Here is a 20,352-nt window from a genome sequence, read left to right as displayed (position 1 = left end):
AGCTGCCTGCCTGGGGGAGGGGGAGGGAGGCTGGCAGGGATCCCCCCATGATCCCTGACCCTAGTACTTACCAGCTTAGAGTTGGCTGCAGCTCCCTGCTGCAGCCACTGGGGACTGCGCGAATCATCAAAGCTCTCCGAATCTTTTGTATAAAGATTTGGAGAGCTTTGAATTGATTTGGACCTTTAAACTGGTCCCCTGATTCAATTCAGATTTGGAGATTTGGCCACCGAATTGGGCTGAATCTCCTCTGAATTGAATTGCCACCTGAAGCTTCACATTGGCCTAATATTTATATGGCTGCTTTTCCAACCTCTGGAAAAGTAATAAGAAAGTATTTGTTCCATCTTTTCATATAATATAGCAGCTTATCTCTCTCAATACAATATAGCAGCAGGAAAGCACATGGCAAACCATAAAACCAGGTAGCTGTCTGGAGTAGTACGAGCTGCTGTGTAGACTACTGGTGATCAAAGAATGTCAGTCTGAGAACTGGTCTAAATGGCAGTCATTTCTATCAGTTCTGGTTATCTGAACCTTAAATTAATTTTGTGAAGCCACCAAACGCACACAGATTGAAAGATGGGCAGCTGAAAACATGCGAAGTACAGTATTGAGCAATGCTAAAGGATTCAGTCAAAAGGCCAGATATAGAGAATCTCTTTACATTTCTAATTTCTGCAGGAAGAGGAAGCAGTAAAAATGTATAGTTACTTTCCATGGGATCAAGAAGTTGACAAAGTAAAAAAAGCAAAATAATTAAAGGGTTTCATCAATAATGCAGTGACAATAAAACTGACTTAATTTTTTTTTTTTAGGAGAAATTAGAAAATGGGGAAGCAGCTTGCAGAAGTTAAGGAGTGAAAACTTGAACAATGCAGCTAGTTCATTTGAAGATAGAATTGTTAGTGGAATAAGCAGGAACAAAAAAGAACAAAGAACTAAGAACAAAACTAATCAGATAGCCTGATTTAAGCCTACCTCAAATAATTGACATCTGTAAAACCAAAGCAGCAGGCATTGCACATCTCAGATCATTTGTCAGGCTGACAGCATTAGAGATGGTGCAATGCAGAGCGGTAATCAAACACAGATTAGACAAATGTTGAACGCAACTGTCAGTGATCTGTATAGCAATCTCTGTACGAAGGCGAAAGTGTCCAATTTATGATGTTATATGTATAGCATCCAGCTGTTGAAAGTGGTTGCTAGAAACATTGTTTTGCTTTTCTTTTTTCTGCTGACATAATTCTTGTAAGGTAAAAATATAAGAGAATTTTTAAATTAATTGAGGTTGATTGGAACTTTTATTTCATGGACCCAAAATACAATACGAGTCTACCATAAATACCATTTAGGATTATGCTGAATATTTTGTGTTAATGGTGCCCTAGTAGAGTGATAGATAACATTGTTTCCAAAATGCCTTATGGTAATTTTTTTTCCTTTTAATTCTGAATGCCTGTCATAGATTTTTGGCAAGTGTCACAAGATTGTTAAAGTGCCAGACTGTGTCTGTATTTGTTATGTTTATTCTTTAAAAACTGACATTTGGCATTGAAGCCTCACTGCAAATCAATGGCAGTATTATATGCCAGAGTTCTGTCTGTTTATAACTTTAATAATATGGGGAGCAAGTGATGCAGGGCATCCTGAAAGACTTGGAAAATGTCACAGAAAACATGAGAAAAAACAAAGCAAGTTAAAGCAAAACCAAGCAAAATGCCATTCTGCACCCATTGCCCATGTGTACCTTGCTGCTTCCTGACCAAAGCGCCAGACAGTTCAGGGTGAAGTGCAACATCTGTTTCAAGGAAATAAAATAGGTCATGCAAGGGAGTGTCAAAGCATTTTTATGTAAACAGCCTGGTAAAGCTTCCAGGATATGCAGTTTCATGCTGTTTAGGAACAGAGCTATTGAAGTGTGACTGTCTTGTAGCATATGCTTCAAAGATAGTATGTGGGTCATGTCAGCACTTAACACATATCAAAACACTGTTCTTCTGAATGTGATTTAGTCCACATCTAAATTTGCAGCCAGGGAATGCTTGAATGGAGATGAGCTGGAAAGCACTGAAAGCCTTTCAGTGATGCCATTTGGATATTAAATGTTAGCCAGGAAAAGAGCTCTGTAACCAGCTCCAAGCCTCCAAGCATGTGCTTACTTGCTTCACTGCTAATCTTTTAATAAGTCTTCTGTACTGGATAGTATTGATGAAGACTATGAGATTATGGTAGTGCACATCATAATTATGGCTACACAAATATCTGACAGGCTAAAGACTGCTTCTATAGCTCTGCAGCACTGATAGACACAGTAGTACAAGAGCAGGCAAAAGAAAAGTTCATTATTTCCAGTTGGTACAGGACTTATATTTACTATGATGAGGTACTGGTGTGTGAGAATCCATTAGAAATGGAGCGCTGCAAAGAATGCCTTTTGCTTTGAAAATAAAGCAAAGAACTGTAAATGCTGACTCAATTCTTAGCTGCAGCTGAGGAGCACAGAGCAATGCTTGACTAGGATCTGTGGATCACAAAGGTGATCTTTGTTTTGGGCTATTTCATTAGAGGACTACTCTGACATCATGTCTACACAGTTAACTTAGCATGACCACCAGCAGTATCCTGAGCATACCATGCTGCTCCATGCAGAGGGCTTCCAAAATTGGAAGCAGTACAGATGCATTTGCTTTGTGTGGACTGATTAGGATTGTGGCTCCACTGCTTCCAGTTTAGGCATAGTACAGACTTGGCTTAAATTACATGGGCTGCAGAGGGCTTTTCCCAAAGGGGAACAGCTGAAGAATGCCAGATGACAGGGAAGCTTAGGACATGCCCACAGTCTCTTCAGGTACATGTGTGAAAGGGCTGTGGTGTAAGAGCTGCCATGCCCCTGAAAAATCCCTTAGAATTGTACAAAATGAGGGTTGGAAGGGACCTCAGGAGGTCACACCAAGTCCAGCCCCCAGCTCAAAGCAGGACCATCCCCAACTAAATCATCCCACCCAAAGATTTGTCTGGCTGGGTCTTAAAAACCTCCAAGGGTGCAGTTTCCACCACCTCTCTGGGTAACCTGTTCCAGTGGTTTACTACCCTCCTGGTGAGAAAATTCTTCCTAATATCCAACCTAATCCTCCCTTGCTGCAACTGGAGACCGTTGCTCCTTGTTCTGTTACCTGTCACCACTGAGAACAGTCCAGTTCTATCTTCTTTTGAACCCCACCTCAGGTAGTTGAAGGCTGCTATTAAATCCCCTCTGTCTCCTCTTTTCTAGACTAAATAAGCCCAGTTTCCTCAGCCTCTCTTCAGAAGTTGTGTGCCCCAGCCCCAGAACCATTTTTGTCATCCTCCACTGGACTCTCCAATTTGTCCACTTCTTTTCAGTAGTAGGGGCCCCAAAGCTGAACACAGTACTCCAGAGGTAGCCTCGCCAGTGCTGAACAGAGGGGAATAATCACTTCCCTTGACCTGCTGTCAACATGCTTACCAATTCAGCCCAGTATGCTATTAGCTTTCTTTGTAACAAGGCCACGCTGCTGGCTCATATTCAGCTGGTTGTCCACTGTAACCCCCAGGTCCTCTTCTGCATAATTGCTGCCCAGCCAGTCAGCCCCCAGCCTGTACTGGTGCATGGGATTGTTTCCTCCTAAGTGCAGGACTTTGCACTTGTCCTTGTTGAACCTCATGAGATTCCTTTTGGACCAATCCTCCAATATGTCTAGGTTACTCTGAATCCTAGCCCTACCCTCTGGCATATCTACAACTTCCCCCCCACCAGCTTGCTGTTATATGCAAACTTGCTGAGGGTGCACTCTGTGCCATTTTCCAGGTCGTTGATGAAGATATTGAACAAAGCCGGCCCCAGGACTGACCCCTGGAGCACTCTACTTGATACTGGCTGCCAATTAGATATCGAGCCATTGATTACTACCCTCTCAGCCTGACAACCCAGCCCATTTTCTATCCACCTTACAGTCCATTCATCCAGCCCATGCTTCCTTACCTTGCCTGCGAGAATATTGTGGGATGCCGTATCAAAGCCTTGCTAAAATCAAGGTATATCATATCCACTAGTCTCCCTGCATCCACAGAGCCAGTTATCTCATCATAGAGGGCAGTCAGGTTGGTTAGGTGTGACTTGCCCATGGTGAGTCCATGCTGACTTCCTAATCACTTCTCCTTCAAGTGCTTAGAAATGGATTCCTTGAGGATCTGCTCCATGATTTTTCCAGGGACTGAGGTGAGGCTGACTGGTCTGGAGTTCCCTGGATCCTCCTTTTTCCCTTTCTTAAATATGGGCACTATATTTGTCCTTTTCCAATCACCCTGCACCTTTCTGGTTGCCATGAGTTTTCAAAGATGATGGACAGTGGCTCTGCAATCTCAGCAGCCAACTCCCTCAGCACCCTCGGGTGCATCCCATCTGGCCCCATGGATTTGTACATGTCCAGGTTTTCTAAATAGTCCCTAACCTATTCTTTCACCACTGTTGGCTGCTTGCCTACACCCCAAACTGTGCTGCCTGGTGCAGTAGTCTGGGTGCTGACCTTGCCTTGAAAACTGAGGTGAAAAAGGCATGGAGCGCTTCGGCTTTTTCTGCATCCTCTGTCACTAGGTTGCCTCCCTCATTTGGTATGGGACCCACACTTCCCCTGGTGCTCCTTTTACTACCGACATACTTGTAGAAACCTTTCTTGTTACCCTTCACGTCCCTTGCTAGCTGCAACTCCAATTGTGCTTTGGACTTCCTGACTTCATCCCTCCATGCCTGAGCAATACTCCTATACTCCTCCCTAGTTGGTTGCCTAATAATAATAAGCTTCCTTTTTGTGATTTAGTTTACTGAAGTGTTCCCTGCCAATCCAAGCTGGTCTTCTGCCACACTTGCTAGTCTTTCTGCACATCAGGTTGGTTTGTTCCTGCACTTTCATTAAGGCTTCTTTTAAAATACAGACCGCTCTTCTGGACTCCTCTCCCCCTCAGACTGGCTTCCCAGGGGGTCCTTCCCATGAATTCCCTGAGTGAGTCGAAGTTTGCTTTTCTGAAGTCCAGGGTCCTGACTCTGCTGCTCTCCATCCTTCCTTTCTTCAGAATCCTGAACTCAGTCATCTCATGGTTGCTGCTGCCCAAGTTGCCATTTGCTACTACGTTCCCCACCAATTCATCGGTGTTTGTAAGCCCCAGGTCCAGAAGAGCATGGCCCCTGGCTGGCTGCTCCAGCACTTTCACCAGGAAGTTGCCTGCAACACTCATCAAACCTTTCTGGATTGCCTGTGCACTGCTGCATAGCCCTCCTGGTGGATGTCAGGGTGATTGAAGTCCCCCATGATAACCAGGGCTTGTAATCGGGGGAAACTTCTGCTCGCTGTTTGAAGAAAGTATCATCCACCACTATCTCCTTGTCTGGTGCTCTATAGCAGACACCCACTACAATATTGCCTTTGTCGTACTCTCTTCTAACCTTAACTTTTGACAGGCCTATCTCTAGTTTCATACTGGAGCTCAGTCATATGGTCTTTTACATAAAGTGCAACTCCTCCTCCTCCTCTTCCCTCTCTGTCCTTCCTGAACAGTTTGTACCCATCCACGACTGTGCTGCAGTCATGTGAGCTCCCACCAAGTCTCTGCTATTCCAATCGCTTCATAGTTTTGTGACTGTGCGAGGACTTCCAATTCTTCCTGCTTGTTTCTCAGGCTCTGTGCATTCATGTACAGGCACCTGAGTAACTCGTTGATTGTCCTGATTTCTCAGGAAGAATGAGAATGCTCCCTCCTCCTTGATCTTCCTCCAGGTTTCGTATTTCCCCACTTACCTGCAGTATGTTCAGCCACTTACAGGTATTCTGTGCTGTCAGTATCCTGTCCAGCAGTTGGTCTGACATTACGGGTAGGTAAAGTAGGTGACTGACTGCCTATTCTAGGAAGAAAAAAAAGTGAATTCATAAATGTGAAAAAAATATTATTTATGCTGGTAAAATTGTTTTTTGGTTAAAATTGGTAAATTTTTGGTGTTACAGAATTTGCTGCTAGATATCAACAGGAAAAGGTGGGGTTTTCCTTTTGGATGAATCAGTTCCTACTTTGTTTAGGAATGTTTAGATTATCTTGTATTTGCATACATATATATTTCATGGGTGGTCATTAGTGATAGTAAATCACCATGGCTGAAACTGAAAACAATAGTGGCAGTCATTTCCAAAAATAGGGAAATATTTTGGGACTAGTTTATTGCAAAAAGGAAGTGACCCAAATATTGCAACCCAAATAGTCCAAAAATTTCTGAAATGAGCTGTTTTGCTTCCAGTTGCTGCATTGGGATCTTCTTGTGGTGAATATTCATCTAAGCAAAATGTCAGTATTCCAACTTTTGAAAGTAGCCTTGTTACTGAAGAAGGACCTATCAGGAAAAAAAGAAAGCCAGCAGGTTCAAAAGAAACGAACAAGAAAAAATGGAGGAATCTCCATCAATGGATGTGGCTGTGTGTTTTTTTTTTTTTTTTTTAGCAATAACAGCTAGATGTATTTGTACAATTATTCAAGGAATACAGAGGAATCTATAGATGAAGAAACTGAGAATTGATGCTTTGAAAGATCCTGCCTGATGGCCTTTTGTTTATGAATCTAGGCCATTGCAACATTGCAATAAATTCCTTTGTATACTAATGAAAGCAAATTAAGTCTTTCCATTTTTACCTGGGCTTTCAAATGGAGAACACAAACATGTAAAGTGAGAGTAATTGTTCTGCTCCACTCTCAGATTGTGTGTGTTGCTTCACAGACTGTTTGTTTATAGAGACTTTCCTTTAGCCAAGAATGATGGACAGGGTTGGAAAAAAATTCCATGTAAAATATTCTGTGAAACTTGAAACATTGGCAGATCATATGAAGAGGTATCAGCTGTGCACAGATGTTGGAATTAGACTGAAGCAAGATCAAATGATTGATAAAGAATACAAGTGCCAAAATAATTATTTGCTAGAATACTGGCAAGCTGTTTTGGAAAGGCTTTTTTGCTCTGATCAGACTATATGGCATAAAAACATTTCCCTTGATGTTCAATAGATAAGCTCTATTTATTCCATAATGGAAAATTAGGGGAATTTCTTGGGAATTGGGACCTTGTGATGAAACAAAATCTCCAGAAAATTACCTTGCTGTTATCTGAGCAAAAATATTCAAAGTAGAATTATTTCAAGTTGTTGGGAACATGATCAAAAAAGGAAATTATTTCTGCTGTGAGAGCTGCCAAGTATTATTCTGTTACCCTTGATGCACACAAATTTGCACAGACATTAATAAGCAAGAGTAGATGACGATTGTTAATTTGTTTCTGCAGAGGCAGCAGAAGAAGTAAGAGTAGGCAGTGTAACAATTCAAGAACATTTCCTTGGGTTTGGAACGTGACATTGTTTAGGCATCGGAATGACAGAATCTCTTTAACAGTTAAAAGAAGTGGGCAGCTCACTTAGTGATCTGAGTGGCTGAGGCTAAATCAGTGGAGTAAATATAAGAGGCAAATGCAAGAGAATTCAGAAGAGATTTTTGGAACTCAATGAAAGCTATTATTATTATTACAATAATAATATTTTATTTTTTACTTGTGCAACATGTCCTGTGAGTGTGCACTTCAGGACTCTGTAAGTTGTTACGCTGATAAATTGTGATACCTTTTAAGTGTTTCAAAGTGTTTACATTGTTCTTGTAGCCTTGTTGTAGCACTGAGGCATGGTACAGACATACGTTTTAGAATTGGTGAAACAAGACGGGAAAGCTTAATTGACAACATATGTATATTTTGTTACCAAGGTTTAAAAATCTGTGGTATTTCAGTTTCCATTGCCGGTGAAATCTACAGGGAGCCACAGGAACCAAAATTCAAATTGCTGGCTGAAAATATCTGAAGCTATAAATTCTTGTTAAGTATTTATTTTCATGTGGCATGGTATATTTCAAGAAATTAATGTTGCAAATTAAATGCTTCAGGACATCCACCTGGGTATCAAACAGACTGTGCATCAACTAAAAGTCTCAAAGAATTTATTTTTGAACTACTGCTCTTATATGGGATTCACAATTGTCCTGGGTAAGGCAAAGGAACTGGCTGATAAGCTGGATATCATGGCTAGTTTCCACAAGGAAAACAACAGTAGAAAGCAAACAAAGAGACTGGTTATGAGGCCAGAAGTGAATAGTTACCTAATCCGAAAAAGAATAACACAGTCTTATTCCCTTGTTCTGTTTTGAATATTGCCTCGCAGTCACCAGAAGAAAGATTTTTACAAATTAAGGAGCATTGTAAGCTGATCAGTCCTTTGCACGCATCTCCAAACATCTACAGTATCTAGCAAAGAATCACAACAGCAGTGCATAGTTTTAAGCAAAAATATTAGAAGATAGACATCCCGGTGAAGAGAGATCCTCTGACACAAATTTATTTTTTGCAATGAACAATTTACTAGCAATAATTGAAGTCTGGAACATACCCAAAAAGCTGTATCAGAGTATCTGTGCAAAATTAAGCATTGCACTTGTTTCCAAATGTGTATGAGACACTCAGGATGTTATTGCCTGTATCTGTCACAAGCAGAAAATGGAGTTTTTCAATCTGTAAGCTTATAAAACCATTTTTATTCTATGAAGGCTCATTTTTGTTTGTTGGATTTTGTTTTAATTTTGAATGAGACCCAAGCCAAGGAGAATATTGATCTGCAAGCTGCTGTCCCCATGTTCACTGAAAACAAAGCAAGAAAAGCGAAATTCAGTAAAGATGCTACCTACCAAGTCTATGTGGAGAGAGGTTTTAAAAAAATTGTTCTTATGTTTTATTTTTCAAGTTCCTTCCTTTAAAAATGATAATACAAACATGAAATAAACGAGCATGATATATCTAATTATTTTCATATTTTATTGGAGAAACAAAAAGTACGGAGGCAGATTCCTACGAGGGCTACTCTTTTTGTAGTACCAGGCAGCCCAAGATGCATTTATGTGCCGTGTGTCAGAAGAAAAAAATACAATGGCTGCCTACACATGTACTCAGGGTGTGGGGAAGGGACTTTTTTAATAGAGCAGTTCCCAGACAGCGGCTCTGATTAGAACAACTCGCTGTCATGTTTATTAGGCCCCTGTGTGTTTAAAAATGGCCATGGGACGCTTTTATCTAAACCTCATTTGGCAAGGTTTAGGTAAATTGCTCCCATAGGCATTTGAAAATGCGCAGGGGCTGAGTGCACAGGATGGTGGAGTATTTTAGTTCGAACACAGAGCAGATTTGATTAATAGATAAATCTAATTAGAATACAAATGAGCATGCGTAAGGCAACCAATGTAGATATGATGTAGATGGGAGAAGGGCAGTGTTTATGGTCCAGACTGGTTGAAGATGACCTCAAGGTCAACCCTAAATACCATTATAGACCTACCCTCAGAGCCAAGAGTCATACAGGTTTGCTGCTTGTGCACCATCTGTGCTCTAGTTGATCAGCATGATGTAACAGGAGTCTGTACGTGACAGAACAACTGGTGAGTGCTCCACGATGACCACTGTTTCTTTTTTTTTTTTCCTCCTTCTCTTCTCCCCCACCCCCCTCCAAGTTGTAAGCTAGCTATTCTGTATTATACATAATATTGTATAGCACATATTGTTTATGAATAACAGTAGCAGGTCTTGAGGACCATGTTTAGAACATCACAGAATTTTTCTAAGCAGTTTTTATCTTATTAAAACTTAGGTCCATTCCTAATAAGGTCAGTAACATTGATTGTAGTCCACGGGTGGTATGGTTGATGCTGGGAGATGGGATTCCCTGATGTTAAAATTGAACTGTTAGCAATACAGGTTTAACTAAAACTGCAAGCTGGGTTTTAACCACTGCCACTTGTTGTGGTATGTGGGATATAGGTGGCATATGGGATATAGGAGTTCAGTCTCTGAATAGGGCATATTGCTTTAAGAATGACAGTGATTAAAATTCTGTTTCGATGAGGAAATACAAGAATTGAAATATTTTCATTACAGGTATTCATTCCCTCCTGTAGTGGATTTGTTTTGTTCCTTTAAGAGGCTGGACTATCCCCGGTGTCCCTTATCAGTAGGGACTTCTGGCTGCTCTTTCTAATATGACCCTAATCGCTTACCACAATCTAATCATTTTCCACAAAGGGGGCCATTTGTGTTATGTTTCTAACGAGAAATGTAATTGAAGTTAATGTATAGATAAAATAATCTGTTCAATCCTAATTTTGTGCTTGAGACAGCATGAACAATACATGCAATCACAGTGTGAACTGAAAATAGGATTTTTATGCTTTGCAATGCTGTTTTTCAAGGTGGCTAAATTCACCTTTTTAAAACATTTTTGTCTGAACCACAGTTTGTCTCTTTAAAGAACAAGAAAAACCTTTTTTTGTTTGGGAATATACAATCCCCTAGAGAGCTATGACAAGGCAGTGATGGAGAAAAGTGATACTAACATATTTTTTGTGCCAGTATTGGACAGATTACTATTTACAATGGAATGTATCCGAATACCCTGGAGTGAAGAATGTTCGTTTTCCTGATGGTCTGATTTGGAAACCAGATATTCTTCTGTATAACAGGTAGGCATATATGTATTTTAAAATAAAATACCATTATTTCATCAGGATGTCTTAAGCACTGAGAGCTTTTATTCAGTGAACTGCAGGAGCCAATCTGGTATTTACAACTGAAAAGCCCATACAGCAAGTTTAAGACTCCCCCACTCTCTTATTTGAGTTGCATTAACAGGAAGTAAATACCTTTGCTAACTCCCCCTGTAAATCTGTTCCTTTTCATTGGCCATATTCCCTTCCCATTTGTCTTTGCTGTTGGGTTGAGGTCCTCTGGACTCTGGCTGTGCTTATTCACTTGCACCTTGGGTTCCATTAGGGCCAGGTTGCCAGGAGGCCAGTTTCTGTTTCTTCTGTCTAGTGACTCTCTCTCTCTGGTCCTACACCCTACAAGAATTGCTAGAATCCAGTCTGAGGAACCGCTTTTATCTTCTGGAAATAACCAGGTATCTCTTTAGCAAATAGGTAGGTAGTGGAATACATTGCTGACCGTGCACTTCAGGGATTCAGGCTGGCACTGATAGATCCTGTATTTGCCTCTTTGTATGCCAGTTCCCAGGATGGGACCCATTTAATTAGTTAGTAAATGGTTAGTAAATTACCATATTTACTTGAAACCAAGGTGATTCGTGCCCCCCTCCCCCCTTCCCATCAGCCCGGGGGGGAAAAAAAGCCTCATCTTGGATTAGATTACCATTCAGCGCATGTGGCGGCTCACCTTTGATTTTGGCCTCAGACTCAGGGCTGAAGCTTGGACTGAGTTGCCGCCTACCTGGGGCCGAGATGGCTCATTTGGTGGGGGAAGGGACATGTGGCTTGGGAAACCTGCAGCCTGTACTCCCCTTTCTTCCCTGTGCTTGTTCCTGTCTCCTGTCCCACCTCCCCATTTCCACTCCTGGCCCCTTTTATGTTCTGCTCTGACTCTGGGCTCTCCAGCCTTGACCTGGAAGTAGACTTATCTGGGAGTTGCTGCTGCTTCTCTGTGGCTGGGGAGGGCTGGGGCCAAGCTGCTGCTGACTCCCTTGGAGGAGCAGAGCTGTAGCAGGGAGTGGGGTGGGGCAGGCTGCAGGGAGTGGGGGTGCAGATGCAGGTACAGGCATGGAGGGGGCAGGAAGCAGGGGGTAGAGGTACAAGCATGAGAGGGAGCAAGGGGCAGGATAACAGCAGGCAGGTGTCTGGCCCCTCACTCCTTGACACTCCATTTCCTGCCACAGCCATGGGGAGGAAGGGCAGAGGCTGAATTTAAGATGACCTTCTCTAATTAGAGTCTGTACATAGAAAATTATAACAAATTTATAATTTCCCATATAAAAAAATCCAGTTATTGCGGGGGGGGGTCACCTTAAATTTGAAGTCATTTTGTATTTGGGTAATTACAGTAATACTCTCAACAAAAATAAAGGGAAGGGGTGAAGCTTCTACATGCAAGTGTTAACCAAGCTTCATAGCATGCTGGTTTGCATGTTTAAAAACTGTTCTGTGCTGAGTATATGGGGGTGAAAAACAATTGAGGTGCTACAGCAAAGTTAGTTCAAGTGGAAGTTTTGTTGACTTGTTTGAGAGAACATTGTACCCTAAAATTATGATACCTTCTGAAAAACTAGACCTTTCCGCTGAGCTATTTACAGATTGTTAGATGGATTCACCATAAACCTTAGGCAACTTTTAACTAAGAGGTTGCATTACCTTGTGGAGTTATGGTGGTAAGTCCAAGTCAAATTTGCATATTATTACATTTAAGATTTAATGCCAGGAATATCTTTTATTTGCAAATTGACTACAAATCCAACAGCTATCCAAAACAAGAGAAACACGGTTCACATGGTAAAAAATGGTATCATACTCCCATTCATCATGTAGAAGTCTCATTAGAATTTTTATTTAAAGACTGAGTATAGAATAAGTTCCTTAAGCTAAAGTATTTTGTTAATGTAGGATCAGATGCATAGTCCTTTGGCAAACATCTGAGGCTTTTACTTTGATTATTAAAAAAATACTTCGTAGAACAGGAGGTTTAAACCTGGATTTATGACTAAAATGTAATTCGCTGAGCAGGCAGCATCACGGTGTGACAAAACCCAAAGAATCCTTTCATCATTTGTCTGCCTGGTGAGTGTAGTTGGCCTTTGGCTATGTATGGTTATAAATAATAATATTCAGTTAATTTTTTTCAGGTTTGAGAATTAGAACAAATAGTCCATTCAAGCATGCCATTTAAGGAAGATTTTCTTCCATCACAAGGGATCAGTCTGAGAGATTCTTTTGTTTATGTTCATCTTAACTATATGGATTTCTGGTTTATATCTAAGAGAGCAAATAAATGTGAATTCTTGGTAATATTGCATATTAACAAACATATTAAGACATGTTCAGCCTCTGTTAAATTCATAGAATTGCACAGGGCAGAATTTGGTTTAGCAATATCCACCCCAACTTTGAAAAATTATGCTTCAATTTAGTGTTGTAAAAATAATTTGTTTCTCTTAACTAATATGGATAGCTTTTTGAGAGCGATTTTAACTAGGTTATACATAATGTACTTCAAATCAGTGATATTGTTAAAATGAGATCACTTATGCATACCCATAATTGAAAACACAGCCCCAGAAATTCAGTCTGATGCTTAGAATAACAAACTGTTTAGCAAAATCTCAATTTTATATATAACATCAATAGGATGTGTTACTGGCTAGTTCTGTACCACAGTACTCTAAAAGCATTGCTATGGATAAATGAGCAATTCATCTCTGAATACAGTAGAACTTAGATTCTTCATACATGGCTTGTTCATAACCTGCTTAATTTGCAAAGGGTTGTCAAAATGAGAAGGAATCACTCAGCTATTTGCTGTGACATTTACTTCGAAGGGCACAACTTCTCTGAGCAGCTGGAGCTCATCAGTGGTTTGGCGCAGCGGATCACAGAAGCAGCTCCCTTTGACACAAGAGCTATAGTAGCCAGGTGGCTCTTCTCTGCAGTTACTTGTTGAGGCTCTCATACCTGCAGCTGGTTTGCAAACCCCCATCTCTGCGGAGATTTTTTTTAGGCACCTAACCCTACCAAGAATCTGGGTGCTACTGATGTATCTATTTTCTTTGAGTACTATAGAGCTTTAACACTACATTGCAAAATAGTCACCAGGACAAAGTACCAATCAATGCTGTATTTTACATTAAACAATTATTTCCTGGATGATTTTGCCTCTCTGTTGGAGAATTAATAGGCTAATGGCTGAATTCTGTTTATACTTTTGGGCACAAAGTTGCCTTTTTCAGGTTACCTGAAGAGTTCACTTTTGTAAGAAAGTTTTGTATGAAGTTTGTCCAAGATCTTGCTCAACTAGACAGTTGCTTCTCACATATTTCCTGGAGCACTACAGCTCCAGCTGCAGTCCAGCCCTTCTAAAAACATACTTGGTAGCATCCACCTCTCAGCTACACTAAGATGCAGTCCCTTGTGGCTGTCCAGTGCCTTAGCTTCAAGAGCAAGGTTTCTTCATCCTGCCTAGTGTTTGGGATGCTGTGCTGTCGGAAGTTAAGGGCTCCCCATCAGGGGAAGTGAGAGTCTAGGGCATGTATACACGAGCAGCAAGGCTGCTCTGATGAGCTGTAATTACAGTGTGTTGGAGCAGATTAATTAATTGAGTCTGCTGGAGTGTGGTGATTTACCACGCTCCAGCAGACTCCAGCGTCTCACATATCAGTGCCCCCATGCTTAAAAATGGTGATGGGGGGACTTTAACTAAAGCTTGTTTGATGAACTTTAGTTAAAGTGTCCCCACCACTGTTTTTAAGCATGGGGATGCTGATACATGAGATGCTTCGGGCAGTTTAACTAGAGCGGCTCTTGGAGCCTCTCTAATTAAAGCCCCCCTGACTCCTGGAGCATGTGTATAAATGCCCCTAGAACCTGGGTCTTTCTTGTTTTTAGGCAGGTAACTTAAAACACTCTGCTACTTAGCAAGAGGTGAGTATTGTTGTCACCATCATTGTTTAGTCTTAAACACTTACCAACTGTATATTTTGGTGGTCCACAGTTAGTGGGGTGGAATGTTTCTGTGTGTGTATGACAAAGCTGAATCACAGTAGAGTGTAAATGGACTTAGATGCCTGAAGGACAAAACTGAATTACTTAAAAGCATGAATGGTAAGGACAGACTTGGTTGCCTAGGGTAAAACTGTAGGTGTATAAAAATCCTTTTAGGTGGATAATCACAATTCAAGCCTGTACACGAGACAAAGCAGAATGTGGCTGGGTGACTAAGATCCCTATAGCCTGCATAAGGAGCATTTCTGTGTCTTAGTGCCATATAATTCTGCCCTAAATCTTTATTAAATAATATTTACCATAAAGAATGAACTGTAATCTTCTGTTGTTTAAAAGTTGGCATCTGTGGACTATGAATATTTTTAATTTAATGTCTTAAGAGGAATATTTTAATTGGAGTTAAAAAATCTGCTGAGTGTAAATAAAAGCTACCAATGTAAAGCTACCAGTGTAAATAAAAGCTCCCCTCCCAGAGTGCCAGGGCGGGGAAGAGAGGCACCAGCCTCCAGCCCATTCCCAAATAAGTTTAAAAAAAAAAAAAAAAAAAAGAAGAGAAAATGGGGGCTGGACTTGATGATCTTCCAAGGTCCCTTTCAGCCCTAATATCTATGAATCTATGAATGTATTGTCACTATTTGTTTCCCAGAGGTCAAAATAATAAAAAAATCTTATCAAGTAAAACCTTCCCTGAAGCTCTCTTTCCCTCTGTTTTGGTGGCAGGTCACTATTGTGTGTTCACTGTATCTATTTACTCACATGTGCTGATGATAAATTGCATATATGGGTATGCATTTCCACATTTCTTGTAGAATTAACAAGTAGGCCTGCATTTTTATGTTTAGTAACTGATACAGGTTACCCAGTACTGCCTGGATGTATATGGCATCAGAGCTTTTCTCATTCGTATGAACACTGCTTCTGTTTCAATCTCTGTGGCTGCCTTTGCTCATAATGTGAATATATTTAGCAATATTTAATGGATGCCCTGAATGAAGGATGTGATTCATGTGCTTATTTTAGTACAGACTTTTTTTCATATTATTACATCGGGGAAAAAAGGCTCCTATTGGTTGTCTTTATAACACAAAAATTGGAAAATGATAACAGCTCTGAGTGAGAAAAGCACAAAAGCATGTGCTTAAAGCACATACGCTGTTTTCAATGGGAATGGGCTTGATTTTTAAGCACTTCCTTAAGCGTTCAAGTAAATCGGAGATGCCTTCCTGAGCCAGGGCTCAGGAGTTTGAGAGTTCCTGATTTTCAGGACTCATTGAGTTTGAAAGAGTTAACAGCTGAAACAAACATATGCTATGGATAATGGCCAGCCCCATACAGGTGCCCAAGTAATATTCTTCCTTTGATGCGCTTGGTAGGAAGAACTGATCTGTGGAGCTGGGTAGCACAGGCATTATTCCATTAGAGCAATGAGCTGGATTCCTGGCTGTTTGCAAGTGATTGGGAGGGCCAGACTAAAGACAAGGCCTTACCCCTACTCCTTTATATCAGCTTGTCAAACAGTATTAGTTTGCTGTGGCTCTTCACCGGTGGTGGTGTTTTCTCTCTAGGAACTCCTTAGAAGGATGCTTTTTGGGGACTCTGGCTGGTCTGGCTTTTTCAGCACATCAGCAGGCACATAAGGTGTCTTCATTAGATTAGCATGTGTCAGCAAAGAGGAAATAATTTGGAAGTGAAACAAGAAGGAACCAAATAAAGCTGAAAGCCAGCACTGGGCGGTGTCCCTAGCAACTTTTCAAATAATTTATGAGGATGTGGATGTCAGTAATTAAAAGTGTGTGTTATTGCCCACAAAGTTGGCATGGCCTTTCCATCTGCTAGTGGTGGTCCTCATAGCTCATTTCTGCAGTGGAAAAATAAAGGGGTGAATAGGAGGTGATAATTTCTTTTCTGCTACTTTTACGCATATTGTTTTCAACTCTTCTATCATCATATGCAAGAGAACACAGTGCTCAGAAAGACATATCCTGTGAGTTTCTTAGCTGTCAGCCTCAAGTGTAACAGAAAAACTGGTCTGTGTATATACTGTATGACAGCCAGGCAACCTTGCCTTGATGAAATCTTGAAATTGTCTTGTCTCTATCTATTCATTGTCAATATTAGGGACTTTGTTTCAGCACAAGCAATATCCACAGCAGCCATGTTAATCTGTTTCATTTAGAGCCTACTTTGCATTTATAAAGATTCCTCAGTATTTTAGTGGCAGAAGATCTAATGTTGCCCTCAATCTGCCTGTCACTACTGGCATCAATGAGAGTTCCCCATGTGGCTAGAGACTGGGTATAGTTCTTTTCATTTTGTGTGGTTTTTGAACAATAAAAGATTGCCAACTTTAATTTAGACTTACGAGCAAAGGCTCTCAGTGTAGGCTTTCTCTTAGAGCATGCCTGTGGGATTTGAGGAGACATCCTACTCTCAGATTTCCTCACTGTGAGAAAGCAAACTGCTGAGCGCTTTTGCTGTAGCAAGTAGTATTCAGAATCTTTGTTGTCAGATGGAAAGTCATGTTCAATTTCAGGTGGCTTTATCTGAGGAAGGGAGGACTTCTCATGGATTTCTAGCTTGTGGTGAATTATTTTGATAGCCTATTCCCAGTTTTTATGGTTACTTACTCTCAGAGACTGATTTCCTGTCCTTAGGCCCCTCTATTTGAGACAGATTTTTATCACCTAATATACCACATGTATATATCTTGTAATCATCACCTAAAGTACCACACAGCACAATAATACAGTCAAAATAAGAATAGCTCAACACTGCTGGGGGGGTTTTCTGTATTGTCTTCAGATAAACAATTCTGTGTCAGACAGAGTATGCAGTTTTGTTGGCAGTGAAGGATACCCCATAACTCTTGTGGCCAAGGGTCAGAGAGCTGTTGAACTGACTTATGTAAGGTGGTGAGCTGTGGTGCCATTTTGCACAATCATTTTGGGATGCGGCAACCTGGAAGTATATGCAATACAAATCAGAGCTGACCTTTGGGGGTGGGTGACATGGATGACTGCCAAGGGCACCAGGGTTGGGGGGATGCCTCACTCTCTTCTGTGTGTCCGAAGATGGCTGATGAAGCCTATCCAGGATCAATAGACTCTACTGCAGCTTGGACACATGCTTCTGTGTGGGTAGGTGGTGCTGGATTGATTGGGTCCACAGCACGCTGTTTCTGCTGCTCCTGCTTTTCCATTTCCTGTTGTCATGGGGTTTCAGAGTACTGAGATCCCTGCAACAGACTCTTGCTTCATTTGGGCTGGTCCTGGGTGATGGTCTCCTATGAATTGCATCAGTGTTGCATTTTTTTAAGTTAGCCTTGAGGACATCTCTGAAGCGCTTTCTCTGTTCTCCTCTTGAGTGTACGCCTTGGCTGAGCTGGGAGAATAAAACTCGCTTTGGGAGTCTGGAGTCAGACATCCGGATACATGGCCAACCAAATGAAGTTGATGTTGGATGATCATCACCTCAATACTCATAGTATTTGCTTGCAGGAGGACACTAACATTAGTGCATCTGTCTTCCCACTGGATAAGGATGATCTTATGCAAGCCGTGTTGGTGGTACTTCTCCAACAACTTTGGATGTCTCCTGTATGTTGCCCGTCGGTGGCGGGAAGACAAAATGGCGCCAAGTTTAAAACTACAGTTTTTGCTCACCTTCCAATCAGAAGTGAGCTGCAAGTGCAGCCCCTCACCAATCAGTGGGGCGGGGGGAAGGGGGAGGCATGTGGTAGAACTTGTAAAATTAAAGGTGCTGCTGCAAACCCTATTTCTGCCTGAGTTGAAATTGATTCAGTCATGGGCGACTGGTACCTCCTGACGCTGGGGGGGCACTAGTGGCTGAACGCCAACTGGAGCGGGGGAGGTCCCCCAGCAGTTGATTGCCAACCCTGGAGGCGCCAGTGGCAAAACCAGAAGTGCTGCTGGCGCTCCCCACTCCCCAGCTGGGAGTCAGTCTCCCTCACATCATCTATGAGTTTGTCTTTGCAAGTTACTCTAAGCTGCAGAGATTAAACTGAGAAATAACTGGACAGACATGCACTTTTGATTCAGGAAATGCAGCCACATGCCTACAGTAGCTCAGGCCAGAAGTCAGGGGGGTGGGGGGGAAGGGCACTAGAGCATGGCTCTGGTACATAGCCAGCATGGGCTGTGTGTTTGCTGCTTCTTCCTGCTGCCCCTGGGGTCTCTAGGATTTGCAAGTCCAGAATCGCAGCAGCAGGATGCTGCAGGGTTGCTCATCGTTTCCTCTTCCTGCTTCCAGGTGCCTCTGGGATTAGTAGTCCACAGTTGCAGCCTGCAGTAAGTTTTTTAGCAGGGCAGGGCAGCTCTGTACTTGGGGGAAGGGAAGTTTAACCACCTTCCCTGGCCCCAGATCCCAGCTGGGATTTGCTTTGGGCGGGGGACAGTCCCTGTCTCCCCCTACTCCCCCTAACCCATCTCTGCTGGAATAGACAGCACAGCCCAGCTCAGGGCTAGAAAGCATGCTGGGATGCCAGGGAACTGTGATTTAACTGGAACCAGGAAGGGGTCTGGAACAGAAGTTTCATAAACTTCGGGTTTGACCCAAATCAGTTAAGTCTGATAATATATTCAACCAGGTTTATCTTAAGCCAGTTTTAGCCATTTTGAAACTGGTTTATGTGCACTGAACTTCTGTTCTGTTACTGGTTTAAATGAGTTTCTGATTACTTAAACCCGTTTATGTGTAACTTCTGTCCCTAGCTAGTAAGACTAGATTTTGATCGTGGACATACCATTGTTAAAAAAGCAAACAAACCAGAAGAACCCCAACAAAACCCTGGAAGAAACTGATAAATTCACTGGAGTGTCATTGTATTTACAGTGGTGTAATTAAGAACCTGGCCCACAGACCACTGTTTCTCTGCATGGAGTGCTAAACCCTTAAATGGTATTCTGTGCTTTTAGCATCTCTGCAATCTCAAGTTGGCAGAACTTCAGCAATATAGCAGAACAAAAGAGCAGAATATAAGCTGTTGTCTCTCTTGTTATGTTCACTGTTTCTTACAGATGAGATCTGGTTAAATTGTTTATGGGGCCAAACAGTAGCTCTAGAGCATTTGTTCTCAATCATGTTAGACTTGAGGCACCCCTTGGAAAAATGCCAGCTCTTAGCTTTTGCTTGTTTCTAGACTGCGGGAAAATAATAGAGCAATTCTTCTGTTGCAAAGAACTCAAAGACAGAATGGTTTTGACACAATGGGATCTTGTTTGAAATTGCTGGGTTTATCTTGTGAATCATGTGTGGTGGGTGTTTGCACCTCAAGTGGTGCTTGCATTGCTCAGAACCCCACAGCACTCTTAAAAGGATCTCATGGCACCCCATGGTGCTGTGGCATCCTGGTTGAGCATCACTGCTCTAGAGGGATAGAAGGAGTGTAGGGTCTTGGTGAACGCAGTTTGGTGATTTTGGAGGAAAAATATCTGGGTGCAGTATAACAAGGTACAGTGCCTGTTTTCGCCAACACTATCTGGCTTTGACTTCAGTGGGTACTGCAGAACAGCCTGGCTACTGCTCAGGATACAAAGCCCATAGCTAGTGCCCTTCTTCATAGTTTCATAGTTTCAGAGTAGCTAGAGTCGGAAGGGACCTAGGTAGATCATCTAGTCTGACCCCCTGCCTTGGCAGGAAAGAGCACCGGGGTCAGATGACCCCGGCAAGGTGCTCATCTAACTTCCTTTTAAA

At 41.8% G+C, this 20,352-nt stretch overlaps 1 protein-coding gene across 1 annotated transcript in view; it reads left to right on the top strand.

Moving 5' to 3' along the window:
• Positions 1–20,352, top strand: part of CHRFAM7A (CHRNA7 (exons 5-10) and FAM7A (exons A-E) fusion) — a 113,434-nt gene that overhangs the window by 70,872 nt on the left and 22,210 nt on the right. Inside the window, exon 6 of the mRNA XM_019533161.1 lies at positions 10,493–10,602. Within this exon, the coding sequence (XP_019388706.1) occupies positions 10,493–10,602 (110 nt within the window). The remainder of the gene's footprint in view (positions 1–10,492; positions 10,603–20,352) is intronic.

The sequence above is a fragment of the Crocodylus porosus genome, unplaced genomic scaffold (genome assembly GCF_001723895.1).
Source record: "Crocodylus porosus isolate Cpor-Errol unplaced genomic scaffold, CroPor_comp1, whole genome shotgun sequence".
NCBI lineage: Eukaryota > Metazoa > Chordata > Crocodylia > Crocodylidae > Crocodylus > Crocodylus porosus.
This window is presented reverse-complemented; position numbering and strand designations above follow the sequence as displayed.